The sequence below is a fragment of the Canis aureus genome, chromosome 17, assembly GCF_053574225.1.
Source record: "Canis aureus isolate CA01 chromosome 17, VMU_Caureus_v.1.0, whole genome shotgun sequence".
Classification (NCBI taxonomy): Eukaryota; Metazoa; Chordata; class Mammalia; order Carnivora; family Canidae; genus Canis; species Canis aureus.
The window spans coordinates 11,144,662-11,164,969 of record NC_135627.1 but is presented as its reverse complement, the minus strand read 5'-3'; the positions used below and the strand labels follow the sequence as shown (position 1 = coordinate 11,164,969).

The 20,308-nt window shown below is 36.6% G+C and overlaps 1 protein-coding gene across 8 annotated transcripts in view; it reads left to right on the top strand.

Moving 5' to 3' along the window:
- PCCA (propionyl-CoA carboxylase subunit alpha) overlaps positions 1 to 20,308 on the top strand; it is a 461,536-nt gene that overhangs the window by 292,898 nt on the left and 148,330 nt on the right. Inside the window, exon 20 of one of the 8 annotated variants that reach the window (XM_077855073.1) lies at positions 17,464 to 17,629. The exons of the other annotated variants lie outside the window; for them this stretch is intronic. Coding sequence (XP_077711199.1) covers positions 17,464 to 17,550 — 87 coding nt within the window. The 3' untranslated portion in view covers positions 17,551 to 17,629. Of the gene's footprint in view, positions 1 to 17,463; positions 17,630 to 20,308 lie in introns of those variants that run through there. 8 annotated transcript variants of the gene reach the window in all.

The following is a 20,308-nucleotide window of genomic DNA, read 5'->3' as shown; positions in this document are numbered from 1 at the left end:
TGGAAGCCTGAAATCAGGGTGCAGCCATGGCTGGGTTCTGGTGAAGGCTCTCTTCTAAGTGGCTGAAAAACTACTTTTTATACCCTCATATGGTGGAAAGCAGGCAAGCTAGCTCTCTGGCCTCCTCTTATAAAGGCATAATCCCATTCATGAGTGCTCTATTCTCATGACCTAATATCTTCAGAAGCCCCCTCCTCCAAATACCATCACAATGTGTGTTAGACTTCAACATAGGAGTTTTGGAGTGAGGACACTAATATTCAGTTAACAGCAGTGAGTGTATGCTTATGCACCCATGCCTTCTCTCTCCCCGCTCCATCTCCCTCCCCTCCCTTCCCTTTCCTTCCTCTTTCCTTTTTTCTTTCACCTGTGTGACTCCTGCATGCACAACCCCCGCCCCCCACCATTTCAGTAGGTATGCATATGTTACATAAATACATTCTGCTTTAGTGGAAAAAACTAGAACTTAGAAGTCTGGTATTTAGTAATAACTATACAACTTATTAGTAATGTGACCTTAGGAATGCTTGGGTGGCTCAGTGGTTGAGGGTCTGCATTGGGCTCAGCTCGTGATCCTGGAGTCCTGGGATCAAGTGCCACATCGGGCTTCCTGCAAGGAGTCTGCTTCTCCCTCTGCCTATGTCTCTGTGTCTCTCATGAATCACTAAATAAAATCTTAACAAAAAAAAAGGTAATGTGACTTTATGTATGTTACTTTATCTTAAGCTTAAGTTTACCAGTATATGGGTATCATGTGTATTCTGTACTGTTTCATAAAGTTTTTATTAGAGTAATTGATCCTGTGTAATTATGTTTCAGTACCAAAATTTTTACCCAATTTGTTATAAAGAAATAAAAAATAAATTCTATATTGTAGTATAAAACTAAGGAAATACCTTAAGCAAAATCCATAAAGAATGAGAAATGCCTTTTTTGTTTATATCAGGTAACTATTATATGACAAGAAAGTAGAATTTGGGGTCTAATTCTCTTCATTGAAATAACTGATATGTCTTGTCTTACAGTCCAGCAAATGGGATACCAGTAGGGTGTGTTTTTAATGTTACTTATATCATTCTTTTTCTTTGTGGTTTTTTAGTTTGCTTCTTTTCTTAAAAGGACCTAGGATTATATCAATATATCACTTATTGTATTCTATTTCCTTTCTTTTGTAGTTTATTACACTGGTATTTCATATTTCAAATTTATTTTGTAGGCTGAAATGAAGTTGAGATCGAATTTTACTTTTTCATATAGTTAACCAGTAGAATCAGTTACATTGTTTTAAATTTTAATTCCTGTAGAGTTAACATATATTGTTATATTAGTTTCAAATGTGCAATATAATAATTCAACATTTCCATACATTCCTCAGTGCTCATCATGTTAAGTGTGCTCTTCATCCCCATCACCTGTTTCATACCCCGCCCCCCTCCGTAACCACTGGTTTGTTCTCTGTAGTTAAGAGTCCATTTTGTGTTTTGTCTTTTTTTCTTTGTTTTATTAGAATTAGTTCCATATAGTCACACGTCTGTCCTTTCCTTATTAATTATAAATGTTACCTTGATCCTATGCAAAATTCTTAAGATATATTATGGTCTGATTTCTAAATTTTTCTCTTTATTTTCATTTGTCCCTCTATTCTTTTTTTTTTTGTCCTTCTATTCTTATGTTAATAATTTATTATGTTCTTCTCCTAAAATTTGTTGACCATTCTTCTAGTTGAGCTTTGAAGGCACTTTGATATTGAAATTACCTTAAAATTATAGTAAGTTAGGGTAGGATAAACATCATATGTTAAAGTTTTACCTAAAATATATGGCTTTGTATTCATCAGAGTCTCTTTGATTCCCTAATTAAAGCTTTATAATTTTTTATTATAAGGGTTAATTTCTTGTTATTCTTAGTTTATGTTTTTGTGTCATTATTCTTAGGTTATTATATTATGGATGAGATATTTTTCTCATTTTAAAAATGATTATTGATTTGGTAAAGAGAAGCTAATGATATTTGTGTATCTTTTTTAAATTGTAAAAAAAATCGGAATTTACCATCTTAATCATTTTTAAGTATACAATACATATGTGTTAACTATATGCATAGACAGATCTCTAGAAAGTTTTCATCTTGTAGAACTGAAATTCCACCCTCATTGAATGCCTTGTTTCTTCTTCCCTCGAGCCCTTGGGCAACCACCATTTGTTGCTGTCATGAATTTGATTACCTTATTATTTGTATTTCTTTTGTAATAATTCTTCTTCCTAAACTTAAAATATCTATTATAATACCTTTGTACTTGATCTTAAGAGGGACAATCCTATAACTGTCTGAATCATTCGAGATGATTTTGGGTACAGGTAACAGAAACTCTGCTTCAGACTGACACTGGTTCTCCCTTCATAGTGAGCAGAATGGTCAGAGGAGAGAAAAGACAGAGCTCAGTATGTTCATCTGCTGATGCCATGTTCTTTTAGGCTCACTTTCTTCTTTCTGTGACTTTTTCATAAGGCTTTGGTAACAGGATAGCTGTAGAAGTTTCAGGAATCAAATCTAGATAAAGTTCTGAGGGTTATGTCTGTCTCTAAGTAAGGACAGCTTTCCCAGCTATTCCCCAACCAGCTACTTCTCGGTTCTTATTGACCAGAAGCAAAACTCCTGCCCATTCCTGAGCCAGTCACTGCAAAGGGAACTGAGTTATTATGATTGTCTTGGACTAATTTTCTGGTAACTATTATAAATAGATGTTTGAGTAATCAACTAAAGTTACCACCACTTAATTTAGTCTTCCATGCCTTCCTTTCTGTTAGAACTTCCAGTATAGTTTCATGTTTAAGAGCAAAAGTTTTTGTGCCAGAGACTTGGATTTCCCCTGGTTCTGCCAGTCCCTAGCTATTATCTTAGTATAAATTATTTAATCTGTTTTGAACTCCATTTTCTCATCTGTAATGTGGAGATAATAGTAGGTCTTAAAAGAGTTTTTGTCAGTGTCAAGTGAGATATAAAATACTTAACATGCCCATTTAATTTTAGCTATCCTTGCCTAATTTTCTTTTTTAGAATTCCATTTCAATGGTAATGGTCATGATGCATGCTTGTTTTATTTTTACTAACTGAAATGCCTTGAGTGTTTCAACATCAATATTAGCAATTGATAAGAAAATTTTTTTCTTGCATTAAGAATGTGTTCTTCCATTCCGTTTTAAGTAACAGAATCATATACACATATTAAATATAATCACATTTCTTATAATATCCTTGATTGGTCATTGCAAGAGTTGAGTTAGAAAATTTAGATAAGTTAGCAGGGAACAAGGACTTCTGGGTGGCTCAGCTGTTGAGCGTCTCCCTTTGGCTTAGGGCTTGGTCCTGCAGTCCTGTGATCAAGTCCCACATCAGGCACCCTGCAGGGAGCCTGCTTCTCCCTCTGTCTATGTTTCTTTCTCTCTCTCTCTCTCTCTCTCTCTCTCTCTCTGTGTCTCTCATGAATGAATAAATAAAATCTTTAAAAAAAATAGCAGGGATCAAAATTATTAAAAAAAAATCCTACCCCCATTGAGCATACATTTAAGCAGATGGTAAATAGACAAAACAGGTCAATAAACTCTGTGATATTATAATGATAATGATGATAAAAATTTTGGTGATAAAACAGAGAAGGGCTATACATTTCCTAGAGGTGGATGGTGGGGTAGTTAGAATTTTAATTTGGATCACAGGGTAGTATAAGGCAGGAAGGATGAGCAGGATGAGAAGATTGACTTTATTTAAAAAATTTTTTTAAAAATTATTATTATTATTATTATTATTATTATTATTATTTTGAGAAGATTGACTTTAAAGCTGAGACCTAATGGAGGAAGGGAGCAAATCACATGAGTATCAGAAGAAGAACCTTCCCATCAGAGGAGACGCCAAATGCAAAGCCCCTGAGGTCAGGATGCCTGGCTGGCTCAGTCAGTAGAGTGTGCAATTCTTGATCTCAGGGTTAATAAGTTTGAGCCTCATGTTAGGTGTAGAAATTACTTAAAAATAAAATCTTAAAACAAATAAATAAACAAACCCAAAGCCCCTGAGGTCAAAGTATGCCCGGCTTCTTTGACAAATAGCAAGGAGGCCAATGTAACAAGAGGAGTAAGCAAGCTATGCAGTGGTAGAACGGGAGTTAGTTTGGATAAGGACTTAGGTTTTCACTGAGTGAAATGGGGAAGGCATTGCAGAGTCTTCAGCAAAGAAGAACTTGTATGTAGTAACAAGGGCATTGTGATCACAATGTTTTGTTTTTTTGAAGATTTTATGTATTTATTCATGAGAGAGAGAGAGAGAGAGAGAGAGAAACATAGGCAGAGGGAGAAGCAGGCTCCCAGTGGAACCCAATGCAGGATTCGATCCCAGGACCCGGGGATCATGAGTTGAGCCCAAGGCAGATGCTCAACCACTAGGCCACCCAGGTGCCCCCTGTAATTGCAGTATTGTAAACAACTGTAAGGGGGGAATAAGGGGAAGCCAGGTCACTGTTAGGCCTAAAAGTCCTAGGCCTGAGCCCCGTGACACTCCACAGTAACAGATTGGGAAGGTGAGGCAGATCCAGCAAGGAAGGCTGAGAAGGAACAGCAGAGGAGATAGGTGGGAAAAATAGTTCAGAGAGCCAAGTGCAGAAAGGGTTCAAGGAGGCATAAATATTCAACTGAAATACATCACATTTGAAGAGTGCCTATTGACCATTGAATTTAACAATGTGGAGGTTCTAGGAGACCTTGATGAGGGCAGTATTCATGAATGTTGTGTGGAAGTGGTGGTTCGAGGTAGATTAAAGGGAATTTGAGATGAGTGGGAAGAGAGAAATTGGAGATTGTGTAAATTCCAGCAACTCTTAGGATTTACCTTTTTAAACTATATATACATGTAATATCTTATTTTGATTTTATAGAAAGTGGGCCATTTTTAACATTGTAGATGTTATGGCAGCTCCTCTGTTCAGTCATTTTGGCTAGGGAAAAATGGTTCCTTTGGCTCCTTCAGCTATCACCGAAATGTCAGTGCTTGGCATGGTGCAGTGGAGCCAGCTTTGAATGAGGTGGCCGGACAAAGGATTTTGGTCTCAGCACCACTGCCAAGTAAGTATACAGGTGGCCCAAGTCTCCGTACAAATGCTTCAACTTTTGACTCAGTTTTTTCTTCTGAGAAATGGCAGTGTTGAATTGAATGATTCCTGACATTTTTTTCCAACACTGATCCTACGTGGATTGCATGTGGTCAAACAAGACCCTTTCACTTTCTGGTTTCTACTTAAAGCTTCTAGTGCCTCTCTTGAGATTCAAGTGGAGGTGGAAGACTCAGTAAAAGGAACTCCTTCGCTTTGGCCAACAATAACACTGATGAAAAGACTTTAGCCTGAAAGGTTTTAAAGCATGTAGTGTTCACTTCGGGGGAGATGACTTTGGGTGTGTGGAGTCAGTGTATGGTCACCCCTGGGAGCTGATCCTTGGTAGAATGTATCAGCGACATTGACTGGCCACAGAGCCTGCCCTGGCTTTATTGTTAGCCAGAGTTGTGTAATGGAAAGTTATATTCACTTGAATCACACTCATGTTGTATTTTCTTTCCTCCTCTGGCTTCCTGATAAAATAGAGAATCAATTTTTTAGTGATTTTTACCTGACATGTGCAATTATCTGGGGTTTTTTTTCCCCCTTGCTTCCTTCCTTTCCTGGTTGTAGATTTATAATTCACTTACCCATTATTAAATTTTCAATTAGGTAATAAGGGTTTGAGGTTTTAAAATATTGTAAGAATTGAAAGATAATTTGGGAAAGAAGCAGAATAAAGCAGCCATGTGAAAATAGTTGCCAAGGAGAAGCAGGTATTGCTGTACAGTTGCAGTTGGTTGTTATGCTTAAATGTCTCTGAATTTAGAAGGACGTGTCAAGTTGTTAACACACTTAACACCATCCAGGACAATAAAATACAACTTTATATCATACTTGTTACATATTTGCCCTCAGCTAAGTTACTTCATTATGACAATGAAGTTGATGTTCTCCTGATTATATAATTAAATAAAACACTATTCTGGGTATATGTTCACAGACATACATAGCCATACTATTTCTTTGGAAATACCTTCTTTCATTTGAGCAAATAAGTCTCCTAAAAGCAGCAAAAGGGAGAAAATGTTAATTCAGTCATTAGCCTTTAAGTGTGGTTACTTTTTACTATATGTTATGATATTTTTAGTTACTTGGTATGAGTATGTCCTGAATGATTTAGAAATGTATGTGAGGTTAAGCACACAATACTAAGTGGCTAAGATGTCCCATTTATACAATTTTTGCTGAATATTGCATTTAAAAATATTTTTTTCTTTTATTCCACTATAACAGCTGAACCGAAGACAGAATAGCCTCATTATTGTAGGAGAATTTCTCTGTTCCCTGCAATGATTCCAAGAGCTCTTGCACACTTCATCAGTATTATTGTAATTCTTTGGCTGCAGGATATTTGGCAGCTGTTGCACCCCACTGGCAAATCCTATTCATACTTCTTTTCCATTCACTACTGTCATTGGAGAATTGATTTCTCTCTCCTCTACTCTAACCTTTCCCAATTCATTTTGGATTGTTCAATGTGAAACATTTTAATTTCATATCATACAGCTATTCAGCTCACAATCCCTTTTTTAACCTGTCACCAGGGTAACAGCATAGCATGCTTTCTTTAGGCAATCAAGTTTTTATTTCACATGCTTAATGTTGCATTAAATGTTTGCATTTTGTTTAACCCCCCTTAAATACTTTGAACTCTGGATATGTTTTATAGGATAATGAAATCCTTGATTTTTGAATTGAAACTAAATCAACACCATCACTACATTCATAGTAAAATGTCAGATGATTAATTTACATAATTCAAAAATTTATAAAATCCAAGTTAGCCGATCTGTGTAAAGCAATTTTCTGTAGGTAATGGAGGAATATTTGTATATATTTATGTTTAGCCTTGTCCCAAAATAGGATATAAAGGGGAGTTAGAGAGATTTGTCAGAGAAGTATACATTTAAAAGAGCAATGGAATTAATACAAATAGAAAAATATATCTTTTGAAGATAAGACTTGATTTTTCAGTATAATGCTCTTTTCTCTGTGTATGTGTGTACTTAAAAATGTAATGATTTATGTATTTGATGATAGATGAAATAATCTACCAGAATGAGATTAAAAGTCTCTTCTGGGAGATTGATTTGGGCACTATCTTCATTAACAGCTATTTATACATTTACTTGTATACAGGCATAGCTCATTGATATTGTGAGCTTGGTTCTAAACTTTCACAATAAAGTAAATCTCACAGTAAAGCTGGTCAAATGAATTTTTTGATTTCCCAGCTCAAATAAACATTACATTTACATTATACTGTAGTCTGTTAAGTGCGCAAAGCATTGTGTCTAAAAAAATCATGTACACATCTTACTTTAAATTACTTTATTGTCAAATAGGGGATCCCTGGGAGGCTCAGGGGTTTAGAGCTTGCCTTCGGCCCAGGGAGTGATCCTGGAGTCCTGGGATCGAGTCCTGCATCAGGCTCCCTGCATGGAGCCTGCTTCTCCCTCTTCCTGAGTCTCTGCCTCTCTGTTCTGTGTCTCTCATGAATAAATAAATGAAATCTTTAAAAACAAATAAATAACTTACTTTATTGTCAAATAAATGCTCACAATCATCTGAACTTTCAATGAGCCATATAAAACACTGACCACAAATCACTATATAAAAGTTCTGATAATTAAAAAGTTTGAAATATTGTGATAATTACCAAAATGCAACAGAGACACAAAGTGAACAAATGGAAAAGTGGTATTGGTAGACTTGCTTGAAGTAGGGTTGCTATAAACCTTCAATTTATTTTTGAAAAATGAGTATCTGTGAAGTGTAGTAAAACAGCACAATAAAACAAAGTATGCCTGTACTACTTTAAAAAAAAAATCCAGTAATAATGATAGATTAGTGAAGATGAAAATGAATGTGTTTAGATCTTGATTCTTTGAATTTAATAGACTTAAGTTTCTCTTTATAGAACTACTTTCCATCTTTATTCTAAATAACAGATTTGGTGAAATTTTTTCTGTGAATAAATTTTATGAAATTTGGATATTCTAAGAAATACAAAGAAATATGTACAAAAAGAGCAGAGATTAGTAATCCATGTTGTTTGAAAGCACTGTTAATTAAAAAAATTAGCATAGTAGCTCTTTATCCTAATATTCCCTTATATAATCACTAAAGTTCTTGCATTAATCTATAGGCTAAACTCTAAATTAAGCTGCCCATCTTTTTCTTTTATACTATCTTTTTTTATTTTACTTTTGAAAAAAAAGGTATCATTAGTACTCTTTGGAATTTCTGGCTTCTCACAGTGTATCAGACCAATATCATACCTTGAGTGCTCATGTGTAATGAATGGCCCTGGATCAAGGTAACATTGGTCTAGATGACCAGTGTCCTGACCTTCCACCTCACAAAGGCTACTTTCTTTTGGTAGAATAAATTCCTGAATATATATTTTAATGATAAATAACATTTTTACCTTTAAAATTGAAGTTACTAGATTATTCTAAAAATAACAACTAGCACTCCTTGTGATAAGTTGCTTGGGCTTAGAGTAATAACAGTTCCTGTCCGTTAGGAAGCCTAAAATGGAATCAGATAGCCAGACATTAAACAAAAAATTATCAAATCTGAAGACTGCTAGAGGAGAAGTGCAGCTTATCCTGGTGAGGGAAAGGAATCTCATTTGCAGGTTAGCCACACTATGCCAATGTCTCGTTTTCAGTAAGATGTTACAGGACATACAAAGAAATATAGAAGTATGTTCCTTTTACAGGTTAAAAAAATCAATAGAAACTGCCCAGGAGGGAGTCCAAATGCTGTATTTTGTTATGCAATAATATGTTCAAAGGACTAAAGGAAACCAGATGTAAAGAATTAAAGAACAGAATGGCAGCTATGTCGCACTAAAAGAAAATGTTGATAAAAATTCTAGAGACGAAAATACAATGCCTACAATGAAAAAGTACACTGGAGAGAACTCAACAATAGGTTTGAACTGGCAAAAGAAACCATCAACAATTTTGAAAATATGTTAATTGAGATTAGTGTGTGGAATAGGAAGAAAAATGAATAGAGCATCAGAGACCCATGGGGCACCATCACATATACCAACATACATGCTGAGTCCCAGAAGGAGAGGGGAAAAAGATGAAAGGATAGAAACAATAAAGAAATCATAGCCGAGTATACCTGGCTGGCTCATAGGTAAAGCACATGACTCTTGATCTTAGGGTCATGAGTTTGAGTTCTACTTTGGGTGTATTGCTTACTTACAAAAAGAGCAAAAAGCATCCCAAATTTTGTGAAAAACGTTAATCTGTACATTCAAGAAGCTTGGTAAACTAGAAGCACAAAAAGATCTGTATCTACACACATCCTCACACTGTCAAAAACCAAGCAATCCTTTTTTTTTTTAAGATTTTATTTATTCATGAGAGGCACAGAGAGAGAGAGAGAGAGAGAGAGAGGGGAGAGACATAGGCAGAGGGAGAAGCAGGCTCAATGCAGGGAGCCTGATGTGCACTCGATCCCGGGACTCCAGGATCACTCCCTGAGCTGAAGGCAGATGCTTAACCGCTGAACCACCCAGGCATCCCCAAACATAATCTTAAAAGCAGCAAGAGTTAAAAATGATGACCCACTCTGTGAAAGGGGGGGGGGGGCTCCTCAATAAGATTAGGACTTAGAAACAGTGGGGCCCTGAAGAGAAACAAAAAAAGAATGTCCCCCAAAAATTCTATATCCAGCAAAAGTATCCTTTAAAAGTGAAGGAGACATTAAGACATTCCCAGGTAAACAACACCCAAGAGAATTTATTGCTGCAGATTTACTCAACAAGAAATATGAAAAGAACTTCTTCAGGGTGAAAGGAAAAGACATTAAACAGAAACTTAAGGGATCCCTGGGTGGCGCAGCGGTTTGGCGCCTGCCTTTGGCCCAGGGCGCGATCCTGGAGACCCGGGATCGAATCCCACATCAGGCTCCCGGTGCATGGAGCCTGCTTCTCCCTCTGCCTGTGTCTCTGCCTCTCTCTCTCTCTCTGTGACTATCATAAATAAATAAAAATTAAAAAAAAAAATAAAAAATAAACAGAAACTTAAATACATATGAAGTGGTTAAGGATTACTACATCAGTAAATGTAAAAGACTGTGTAAATGTATTTTTATTTTGTACATCTGTTTTTCTTCTGATTTAAAAGGCAGCTAACTGCAGTAGATAGAAATAGTTCTAAGTTGATGGGTGCACAATATATGCAGATGAATTTGTATGACAAAAGGACAGATGAGAATGGAGGAAACAAGATATAGTGAAGCAGATTTTCTGTATATAGCAGTTGAGTTAGCATTATTCCAAGCTGTGTTTGAACATAAGATGCTAATTGTAGTCCCCCAGGTAACCACTAAGAAAATAGCTTTTAAATGTAGTAAATGAAGAGAATCAAAATGGTATACTAGAAAAATATCTATTTAAACAAAAGGCAGTAATGGAGGAATAGAAAAACCAAAAAGACATGACATATAGAAAGAAATAATCAAAATGAAAGATATAAATCTGGGGATCCCTGGGTGGCTCAGTGGTTTGGTGCCTGCTTTCAGCCCAGGGAGTGATCCTGGAGTCCCGGGATCAAGTCCCACATCAGGCTTCTTGCATGGAGCCTGCTTCTCCTCTGTTTGTGTCTCTGCCTCTCTCTCTCTCTCTCTCTCTGTCTCTCATGAATAAATAAATAAAATCTTAATAAAAAAAGATATAAATGCTACTTGATGAGTGTATCACATATAAATGGATCAAGCATGACAATCAAGGACAGATATTGGCAGAATGGATAAACAAGATCAAATTATATGGTTCTACAGTAGACATACTTTATTATTATTTTTAAAATGTTCCATTCATTTATTTAGTTTTCATCATGAAAAACGTACTCTTGAATCTCCATCCCCCAAGTCCCCCTCTCTTCTGGGAACCAACCATCAGTTCTCTATAGTTAAGAGTCTGTTTCTTGGTTTGTCACTCTGTTTTCTTCCTTTGCTCATTTGTTTTGCTCCTTAAATTCCACCTATAAGTGAAATCATGTGGTATTTGTCTCTCTGACATTGCACTTTTCATCATACTCTATAGAGCCATCCATGTCATTGCAAATGACAAGATAAAAAACAAGATCAAACTGTATGCTTTCTGCAATAGATACACTTTAGATTCAAAGATACAATAGGGGGCAGCCCGAGTGGCTCAGCGGTTTAGTGCGGCCTTCTTTCAGCCCAAGGTGTGATGATGGAGTCCTGCATCGGGTTCCCTGCATGGAGCCTGCTTCTCTCTCTGCCTCTCTCTCTCTCTCTCTCTCTCTGTGTCTCATCAATAAATAAACAAAGTCTTTAAAAACAAACAAAAAACCCACTAAGACACAATAGGTTGAAAATGACAGGGTTATCAGACAAATATTTGTAATACTAATTTTTTGGTTACTAATACTAGTATAAGACAAAATAATTTTATTTATTTAATTTACTTCTATTTTAAAAGATTTTATTTATTTATTCATGAGACACACACAGAGAGAGAGAGAGAGAGAGAGAGGCAGAGACACAGGCAGAGGGAGAAGCAGACTCCATGCAGGGAGCTTGATGTGGGACTCGATCCCAGGACTCCAGGATAACGTTCTGGGCCAAAGGCAGGTGCTAAACCGCTGCACCCAGCAATCCCCACGACAAAATAATTTTAAGACAAAAATTGTTATTGGAGATAAAGAGAAATTTTATAATGATACAGGTGTCTGTCCATCAGAAAGCTATAATTGTGATGAATATTTATGTACTAAATAACACAATTGTTGGAGATTGTAGGTACCTCACTTTCAGTAATGGATATATGACAATTGGACAAGATCAACAAGGAAGTAGAAGACCTGAAAAACAATATAAACCAGATAGATCCAATACATTAGCAGTAGCACCCAATAATAGTAGAAAAGGCAACTGTGGGAAATTTACGAATATGTGAAAATTACACCTAAATAACCAGTGGGTTAAAGGAGAAAGTATAAAAAAAATTTAGAAAAGATTTTGAAATGATGAAAACGAAAACACAGCATTCAAAAATTTATGGATGCATTGAAAGTAGTGTTTAGAGGAAAATTTAGGGCTATAAACACTTATGTTTAAAAAAAAAAGATACCAATCACTTCATTTTCTACTTTAATAAAATAGGAAAAGAGCAAACTAAACCAAAGCAAGCAGAGGGAAGGAAATACTAAAGATTGGAATGGAAATAAATGAAAAAGACTGTTGTTTTTCTACAATAAAGTAAATTAGTAAAAGTAGAATTTGGTTCTTGGGCAGATAGGCAGAAATGCAAACCCTTAGGTAGACTGTGCAAGAGAAAAAGACTCCAGTTGTTAAAATTGGTAATGAAAGAGGAGGTGTGCATGTGGACCTTACAGAAATTAAAAGGATTATATGGGAATAACCTGAACAGTTGTATGCCAACAAATTAGGTAACTTATAAAATGGAGAAATTTCTGAAAAGATGCAGGCTCTGGGCTCAGACTCAATAAGAAATCGAAAATCTGCAAAGATCTGGAAGAGACTGAATCAGTCATCACAAAACTTCTTGGAAGGAAGAGCCTGGGACTAGAAGGCTTCACTGGTGAACTCAGTGAAGTATTTAGAAGGGAATTAATACCATTTCCTTACAAACTCTTCCAAAGATAGAAAAGGGAAAAATTTGCAACTCATTCTATGAGAGCAGTATTATCACGATACTAAAATTGGATAAAGATGTTATGAGAAATGGAAACTAGAGACCAAATCCCTCATAAATGTTAATGCAACAGTCTTCCACAAAATACAAATAAATGGAACTCAGGAATATAGAATGATTATGCACTGTAACCAGGTGTGAGATTTGTTTTAGGAATACATAGTTGGCTCAACATCCAAAAATCAATGTAATAAACCATATTAATAAAGGACAGAAATCACAGAATTATTTCAATAAATGCAATAAAAAAAATTGACAGAATCCAACAGCCTTTCACGGTAATTACCACTCACTGGGGGTGCCTGGGTGGCTCAGTCAGTTAAGCCTCTGCCTTTGGCTCAGATAATGATCCCAGGGTCCTGGGGATCAAGCCTCACATCACACTCCTTGCTCAGTGGGGAGCCTATTTCTTCCTCTCCTCCCCGTTACTGCTCTCTCACTCTCTCAAATAAATTTTTAAAAATTCTTGGGAAAAAAACCCCAAAATACTCACCTGATAAGGAATAGAAGGGAACTTCCTCATGAAATGAGGAAGATTTAGAAAGATTTAGAAATGATAAAGGCCATTTCTAAATAACCTATAGCTAACGTTATATTTAACGATATATGACTGAATGTTTTCTTCCTAAGATCAGGGATAAGAAAAGGATGTCTGTTAAATTTTTTTTTTTTTTTAATCATTTTACTGGAGTTCCTAGGCCAGTTTGGCAAGAAAAAATGGAAAGTGTTAAGATGGGGAAACAAAGTGATATTTTCAAATGACTTGATCTTGTATCTAGAAAATCTTGAGGAATTCACACACATACAAAAATCATCTTTTTATTTTATTTTTTCCATTTAAGACAAGGAATACTTTAAGCCCATCAAAGAAATAGAAAGCATGGGTCTGTAACAAAGCACTGTGTTTTAAAGCTTAGGTCAGTAATTGTATATGAAAATATACACTGCTACACACAAATTAACTGATCAGAGCACAAACTGCCAGTGTTCAAAATAGAATAAACTTCCCTGTTGAAGCAGTGCCTTTGTGACATTTTTAACTTTTAGTATTCCTCTGTTCCTTCTTCACTCCTTCAACAGATCCACACCAACCTCCTCATAATCCTTCTCAAGGGCAGCCATGTCCTCAAGGGCAGCCATCTCCTCAGGGGCCTTAGAAAACTCTTTTTCCTCCCTGCCCTCACCCACATACCAGTGAACAAAGGCATGCCTGGTATATATCAAGTCAAATTTGTGGTCCAGGGAAGCCCAGGCCTCAGTAATGGCTGTGGTGTTGCTCACCATGTACACAGCTTAGTGTATTTTGGCCAGGTCTCCACCAACTACCACAGTGTGAGGCTGGTGATTAATGCCGACTTTGAAGCCAGTGGGGCATAGGTCCACAAACTGGACAGTATGCTTGGTCTTGATGGTGGAAACAGTAGCATTGACATTCTTTGGAACCGTGTCGCTATGGTACAGCAGGCAGTAAGCCATGTATTTACTGTGGTGAGGATCCCATTTCACTGGTTGGCTGTGTTAAAGCATACATAAGTGATCTCTGCTTCAGAAAGCTGTTCGTGGTAGGCTTTCTCAGCAGAGATAACAGGGGCATATGTGACTAGAGGGAATTGGATACAAGGATAGGACACCAGGTGGGTCTGGTAGTGTAGGTTGGATATTTAATATTGAGTTTTCTGTGACATGTCATAGATGGCCTCATTGTTTACCATGAAGGTACAATCAGAGTACTCCAGGGTGGTGTGGTTAGTGGGGATGGTATTGTAGGGCTCAACTATGGCTGTGGAAACCTGGGGGTGGGTGGTGAGGGCTGGGTAAATGAAGAACTCCAGCTTGGACTTCTTGCCATAAATGAGATAGGGAGATGTTGGTTCACCTTCAGAATGGAGGTGAACCCAGATCCAGTTCGCCCTCCAAAGCTGTGGAAAACCAGGAAGCCCTGAAGACCTATGCACTGGTCAGCCAGTTTCTGAATTTGGTCTAAGATAAGGTCAGTGATCTTCTTGCCAATGGTGTAGTGCCCTTGGGCATAGTTATAGGCAGCATCTTTCTTGCCTGTGATGAGCAGCTCAGAGTGGAAGAGCTGGAGGTAGGTGCCAGTGCAAACTTTATCAATGACTATGGTTTCCAAGTCTATAAAAACTGCCTCAAGTGCATGCTTGCCAGCACCTGTCTCCCCCTGAAGAAGGTGTTGAAGGAGTCCTCCCCCATTGGTCTTGTCACTTGGCATCTGGCCATTGGGTTGAATGCTGTATTTTAGGCAATAGAGCTCCTAGCAGGCATTGCCCATCTGGACACCAGCCTGGCCAACATGGATGGAGATGCATTCAGGCATGGTTGCTACTTTGCAACTGACTAGTAGATGGTGAAGAGGACGAGGAAAGGTGACAGCTTCTTACAGTGTGACTCTTAGGTGGTTGATATAAGAGAACCTCATGAATTCACAAAATAATCTATTAGAACTAATGACTTTTGCAAGGTTGCAAGATACAGGAATGATATGCAAATATCAGTTTTATTTTTGTACCGTACCAGTGTACAAACTGAAAAGGCAATTAACAAAACAATTTTGTTTATGGTAGCACTAAAAAGAATACAGTACTTAAGCTTAAATTTTTTAATAGAAGCATAAGATTTGTGTGCTGAAAACTACAAAACAGTTGATATAAATTTTTTTGCATGAATTGTTTTTTTTAAGATTTTATTTATTTCATGAGAGACACAGAGAGAGAGAGAGAGAGAGAGAGAGGCAGAGACACAGACAGAGGGAGAAGCAGGCTCCATGCAGGGAGCCCGACGTGGGACTCGATCCCAGGATTCCAGGATCACGCCCCGGGCCGAAGGCAGGCGCCCAACCACTGAGCCACCCAGGGATCCCCAAATTGTTGATATAAATTAAAAGCAGCTTAAATGAATAAACTTCCCACATTCATGGATCAGAACATCTAATACTAATTTGACAGTATTCACCAACATGACATACAAATTTTGTGCAGTCCCTCTCACAGGCTCAGCTGTGGTTTTTTTTTTTTTTTTTTTTTTTTTTTGCAGAAATGGCCATCTGATTACAAAATTTATATGAAAGTGCAAGGGACTCAGCATAGCCAAAATAGTCTTGAAAAAGAACAAAGTCTGGGGACTTCTACTTCCCAATTACAAAACTTGTTACAAAGCTATAGTAATCAAGACAGTGTTGTACTGGCCTAAGGATAGATATATTGATCAATGGAATAAATAGATTGGGGGGTTCAAATGTAGTTACATTATGATCAGTTGATTTCACCAAGTGTATGAAGACAATTTAGAGTATTTACGTATAATCTTTTCAATAAATGCTCCTGGGGCAATTGGATATCTTCATGCAAAAGATCAAAGTTGTTCTCCTCCCTATACCGTATACAAAAATGAACCTAAAAAGAAAAAAAAAATCACAGTCCTAAAAGTAAGAGCTTTCTAACCTTTGGTTAAGTGATGACTTCTTATGTAAGATGCCAAATGCACAAGAAACAAAAAGAAAAAAACTTAATGTGCTCTCAAGGGCACCAACTAGAAAATGAAAAGACAGAATAGAGAGAAAATACTTGCAAATCATGTATTTGTTGTTAGGACACTTTTGTTTAGAATATGTAAAGAACTCTTACAACTCAATAATAAAAAGCCTAATTTTAAAAAGGTCTAAGGACATGAATAGAAATTTTTCCAAAGACACAGACAACCAACAAGCCCATGAAAAAAGGCTCAGCAGTATTAGTCCTTAGGAAAATGCAAATCAAAACCACAATGAGTTACTGATTTATGCCCACTGGGGTGGCTGTAATAAAAACGATGGACAATATCAAAGTGTGGTGAGGATGTGGAGAAATTGGAACCCTCATACATTCCTGGTAGGAATTTGAGTAAAATGGTGCAAACCTGGAAATGATTTGGCAGTTTCTCAAAAGGTATGCCATTACCACATGACCCAGCTAGCTATTCTACCTCCAGGGTTATACTCAAGGGAAATGAAATCCTATGTCCATACAAATGTTGTATATAAGTGTTCATACTGACATTTTTCATGAGTGAACAGAAACAAGCCTAATATTCATGATGAATATGTAATATTAAATAAAATGCTGTATATTTATAGGATGGGATGTTATTCAATTATAATAAAGTGTTAACACTACAGCATGGGTGAAATTTGAAGACACTATACTAAATGAAAGAAGGCATCATGATAGACCACAAATTCTTTGGTTCCATTTATATGAAATATCTAGAATAAGCAAAGCTGTAGAAATAGAAGGTACATTAGTAGTGGTGTAGGGCTGTGGGGGTTGGGGGAGGGGATCATGGAGTGACTTGCTAATGGGTCCAAATTTTCCTTTTTGGGATTACAAAAATGTTTTAAAGTTGCCTAAAATTTCCTGGAGTGATGGGTACACAACCCTGAATATACTAATCACTGTTGGATTATGCAGTTTAGATGGGTTAAATTTATGATGTGTCAATAAAATAACTAACATTTTTAAAACGATGTATTTTATATTCAAGAATTTACTTTCCTATTGGTATAATAGCTTAAATTTTAGAAATTAAAGTCAAATGATATTGTATTTTCTAGCATGATGAAGTCTTCTTTAAGATTATCTCTTCTCGGGACGCCTGGGTGGCTCAGTGGTTGAGCGTCTGCCTTCGGCCCAGGGCATGATCCTGGAGACCCGGGATCGAGTCCCACATTGGGCTCCCTGCATGGAGCCTGCTTCTCCCTCTGCCTGTGTCTCTGTCTCTCTGTCCCCCCGCCCCCCCCTGCTGTGGTGTCTCTCGTGGATAAATAAATAAAATCTTTTAAAAAAAAAAGATTATTTCTTCTCATAAAATGTTTATATGACTGCTCTCGATTTAGTTACATGAATAAACTTGACAAGTAAAAATGTCAGGTGTTCGTAGGCTACTACCTGGTGGGTAAGAATGGTACATATATGTGATCCAGAGTATTTTTCCATTCTTTATTTCCTCTTCTGCCTTTCAATGTGAGGGATATATAAAGTTAAATCAACATAGAGAATTTTTAGTTTCTGTAATGGTGGTGTAGCTTACTTATTTCCAACTAACCCTCCTCCAAATAACAATTAGAAGCTCCAGAGAAGATCTACAACAATTTGAAAGCTCTGGATAATAACTAAAACCAGTCAGAATTCAAATGGATTTTGAGCATTTATAGAAGGAAAACACATTGGATGAGCTCCAAATGTGTATGACATTTTCCCTGAAGGCAGTCAACATTGCACGCATGTATCAGAGCATGGCCAGAGCTCAGGAGTTAGCCACTATCTCAGTGACTTGAGGTCGTGAAGAGTGATGCTCAGAATTTTAAGAACCGCTGAAAATTGAGCAGAGATATCATGGCAAAAGAGAGCAACAGAGTGAGGATTTCTGTATCTGAATTTAGCTTCCATCAAATAGATGGTTGACTCCTGAAATGTGCATGCATAAAGACTTCAGAAATCCCAGCATATGAATCCTGCTGGAATGCTGAATGAACAGAGCTGAAATTTCAGTTGCTGCCCTCCAAGGAGATGGTAATGTTTGGAATTTGAGCATCACTAAATTTGAGGGGCTTGTAAACACCTTTGAGTTTTTCATAAAAACCCCAGAGGGACCATGTCTTAGAAGAAACACTATGTTTCTGGAATAAGGACTTTTAATAACTTCTGGATTTGGACTTCTAAGTTCCTAAAAGCAAAACCAGGTAGACATCACAGCACAAAGATGAATCTTCATGATTTCAGAGTGATCAGCCAGTAATTTAACTGCCTACTGTAATAAAAATCAGTCCTTTTCAGGGGGAGATAACAGAAAAATAGCCAACATTTCCACAATTGAGGATACAAAAACAATTTCCTTGGCATACAGTTTAAGAATTAAATTTGACCCACAGTCAAGTGAAAAAGCAGTCCGTAGAAAACAACTGTGAGACTACTAAGATGTAGATCATGGATAAGATTTTAACACAGTTATTGAAATTATTTTCAAATATTAAAGATCAAAATGAGGGAGTTAATAGGGCATATATGCATACCTGGAAACTAACAAATTGCCAACTAGAAATTCTAGATCTAAAATGGTACTAATTATCCTCTGCAGTGGGAAACCTACAGGCTAGGCTGAAAAGTATAATGGTGCTGGCAGAAGGAAGAGTTGGCAAACTTAGAGGCATAGAGACTATATTGTGTGAAGAGAAACCGTATTTTACAAGTCTCAGTGACCTAAGTTGATAGGATTAGGAAGTTTAACTTATATGTATTTGGAGATACAATAGAAAGAGAAGACAAAATGGGGAAAATATTTGAAAAATATTTTGTTATCCTCTTTAGATTGGAAACAGGACAGAGTTGTCTGTATTTGTCACTTATACTCAACATTTTACTAGAGATCCTGGCTAGTACAATAGAAAATAAAAAAGTCATGGAGATCAGAAAGGAAGAAATAAAATTGTTTCTGTTCACAGAGGAATTTTGTTTATATAGAAAACTTTAAGGAATCTAAAACAATTACTGGAATAAATTTAGCAGAGTTGCAAGATAAAAAGTCACTCAAATATAAATTGTGTTCTAATAATGAAAACTTAGGCAAATACTTTAACAAAATCTAGACCCACTTGTCAGAGCATTAAGGCTTGGAAAAATAGTGAAGCATAAGGATTGGGGAAAGGAAGCTTTCCAGGACAACTTAATAGGCTACTTAAGAAAACTCTATAGAATCTGTGATACAACTAGTAAAACTGAAACAAAAAATAGGTATAATTTTAACAAAGTAGATTCAAGACTGCCACACTTTGTTGGGAGAAATTAAAAATGTGTGAAGTAGGTGAGAGCTATTATTATTCTTATAGATAAGATAAAATACTGATAAAGTGTCAGCTCTCCCTCTATTAATGAAGAGATTCAGTGCAAGCCTAAACATAATCCCACTAGGGTTGTTTTGGGGAGGATGGAGAAGAAATTGCCTGTTGATTTTGAAATTTTTATGAAAATGCAAAGAATAGCCAGTATTACTGGCTATTCTTACTGATTCTTACTGTTAGACAGACCTGCAGAACTTGGTCTGCAGATTCTTACTGTTGGACAGACCTGCATCTTACTATTCTTACTGATGGACAGACCTGCAGAACTTGGTCTGCAGATTATCTTTCAACAACTAGATGAACCTCTTGCTCTTTCTCATCATACTAGAAAAAGATGAATCATAGGTCAACATGTAAAACCTCTAAAGGAAAATGTGAATATTTCTTCTGGGCCTTGCTATAGTCAAAACACTTCTTAGCAAAGACATAAAAGCACTGAACATAAAAGGGAAAATTCATATGTTTTTATTAGAATTAAAAATTTCCATTAAACAGCAGAGATACATGTTTGTTAGAAAGATTAAAATCCTAAACACTGACAGTACCAAATGCTTGTGAGACT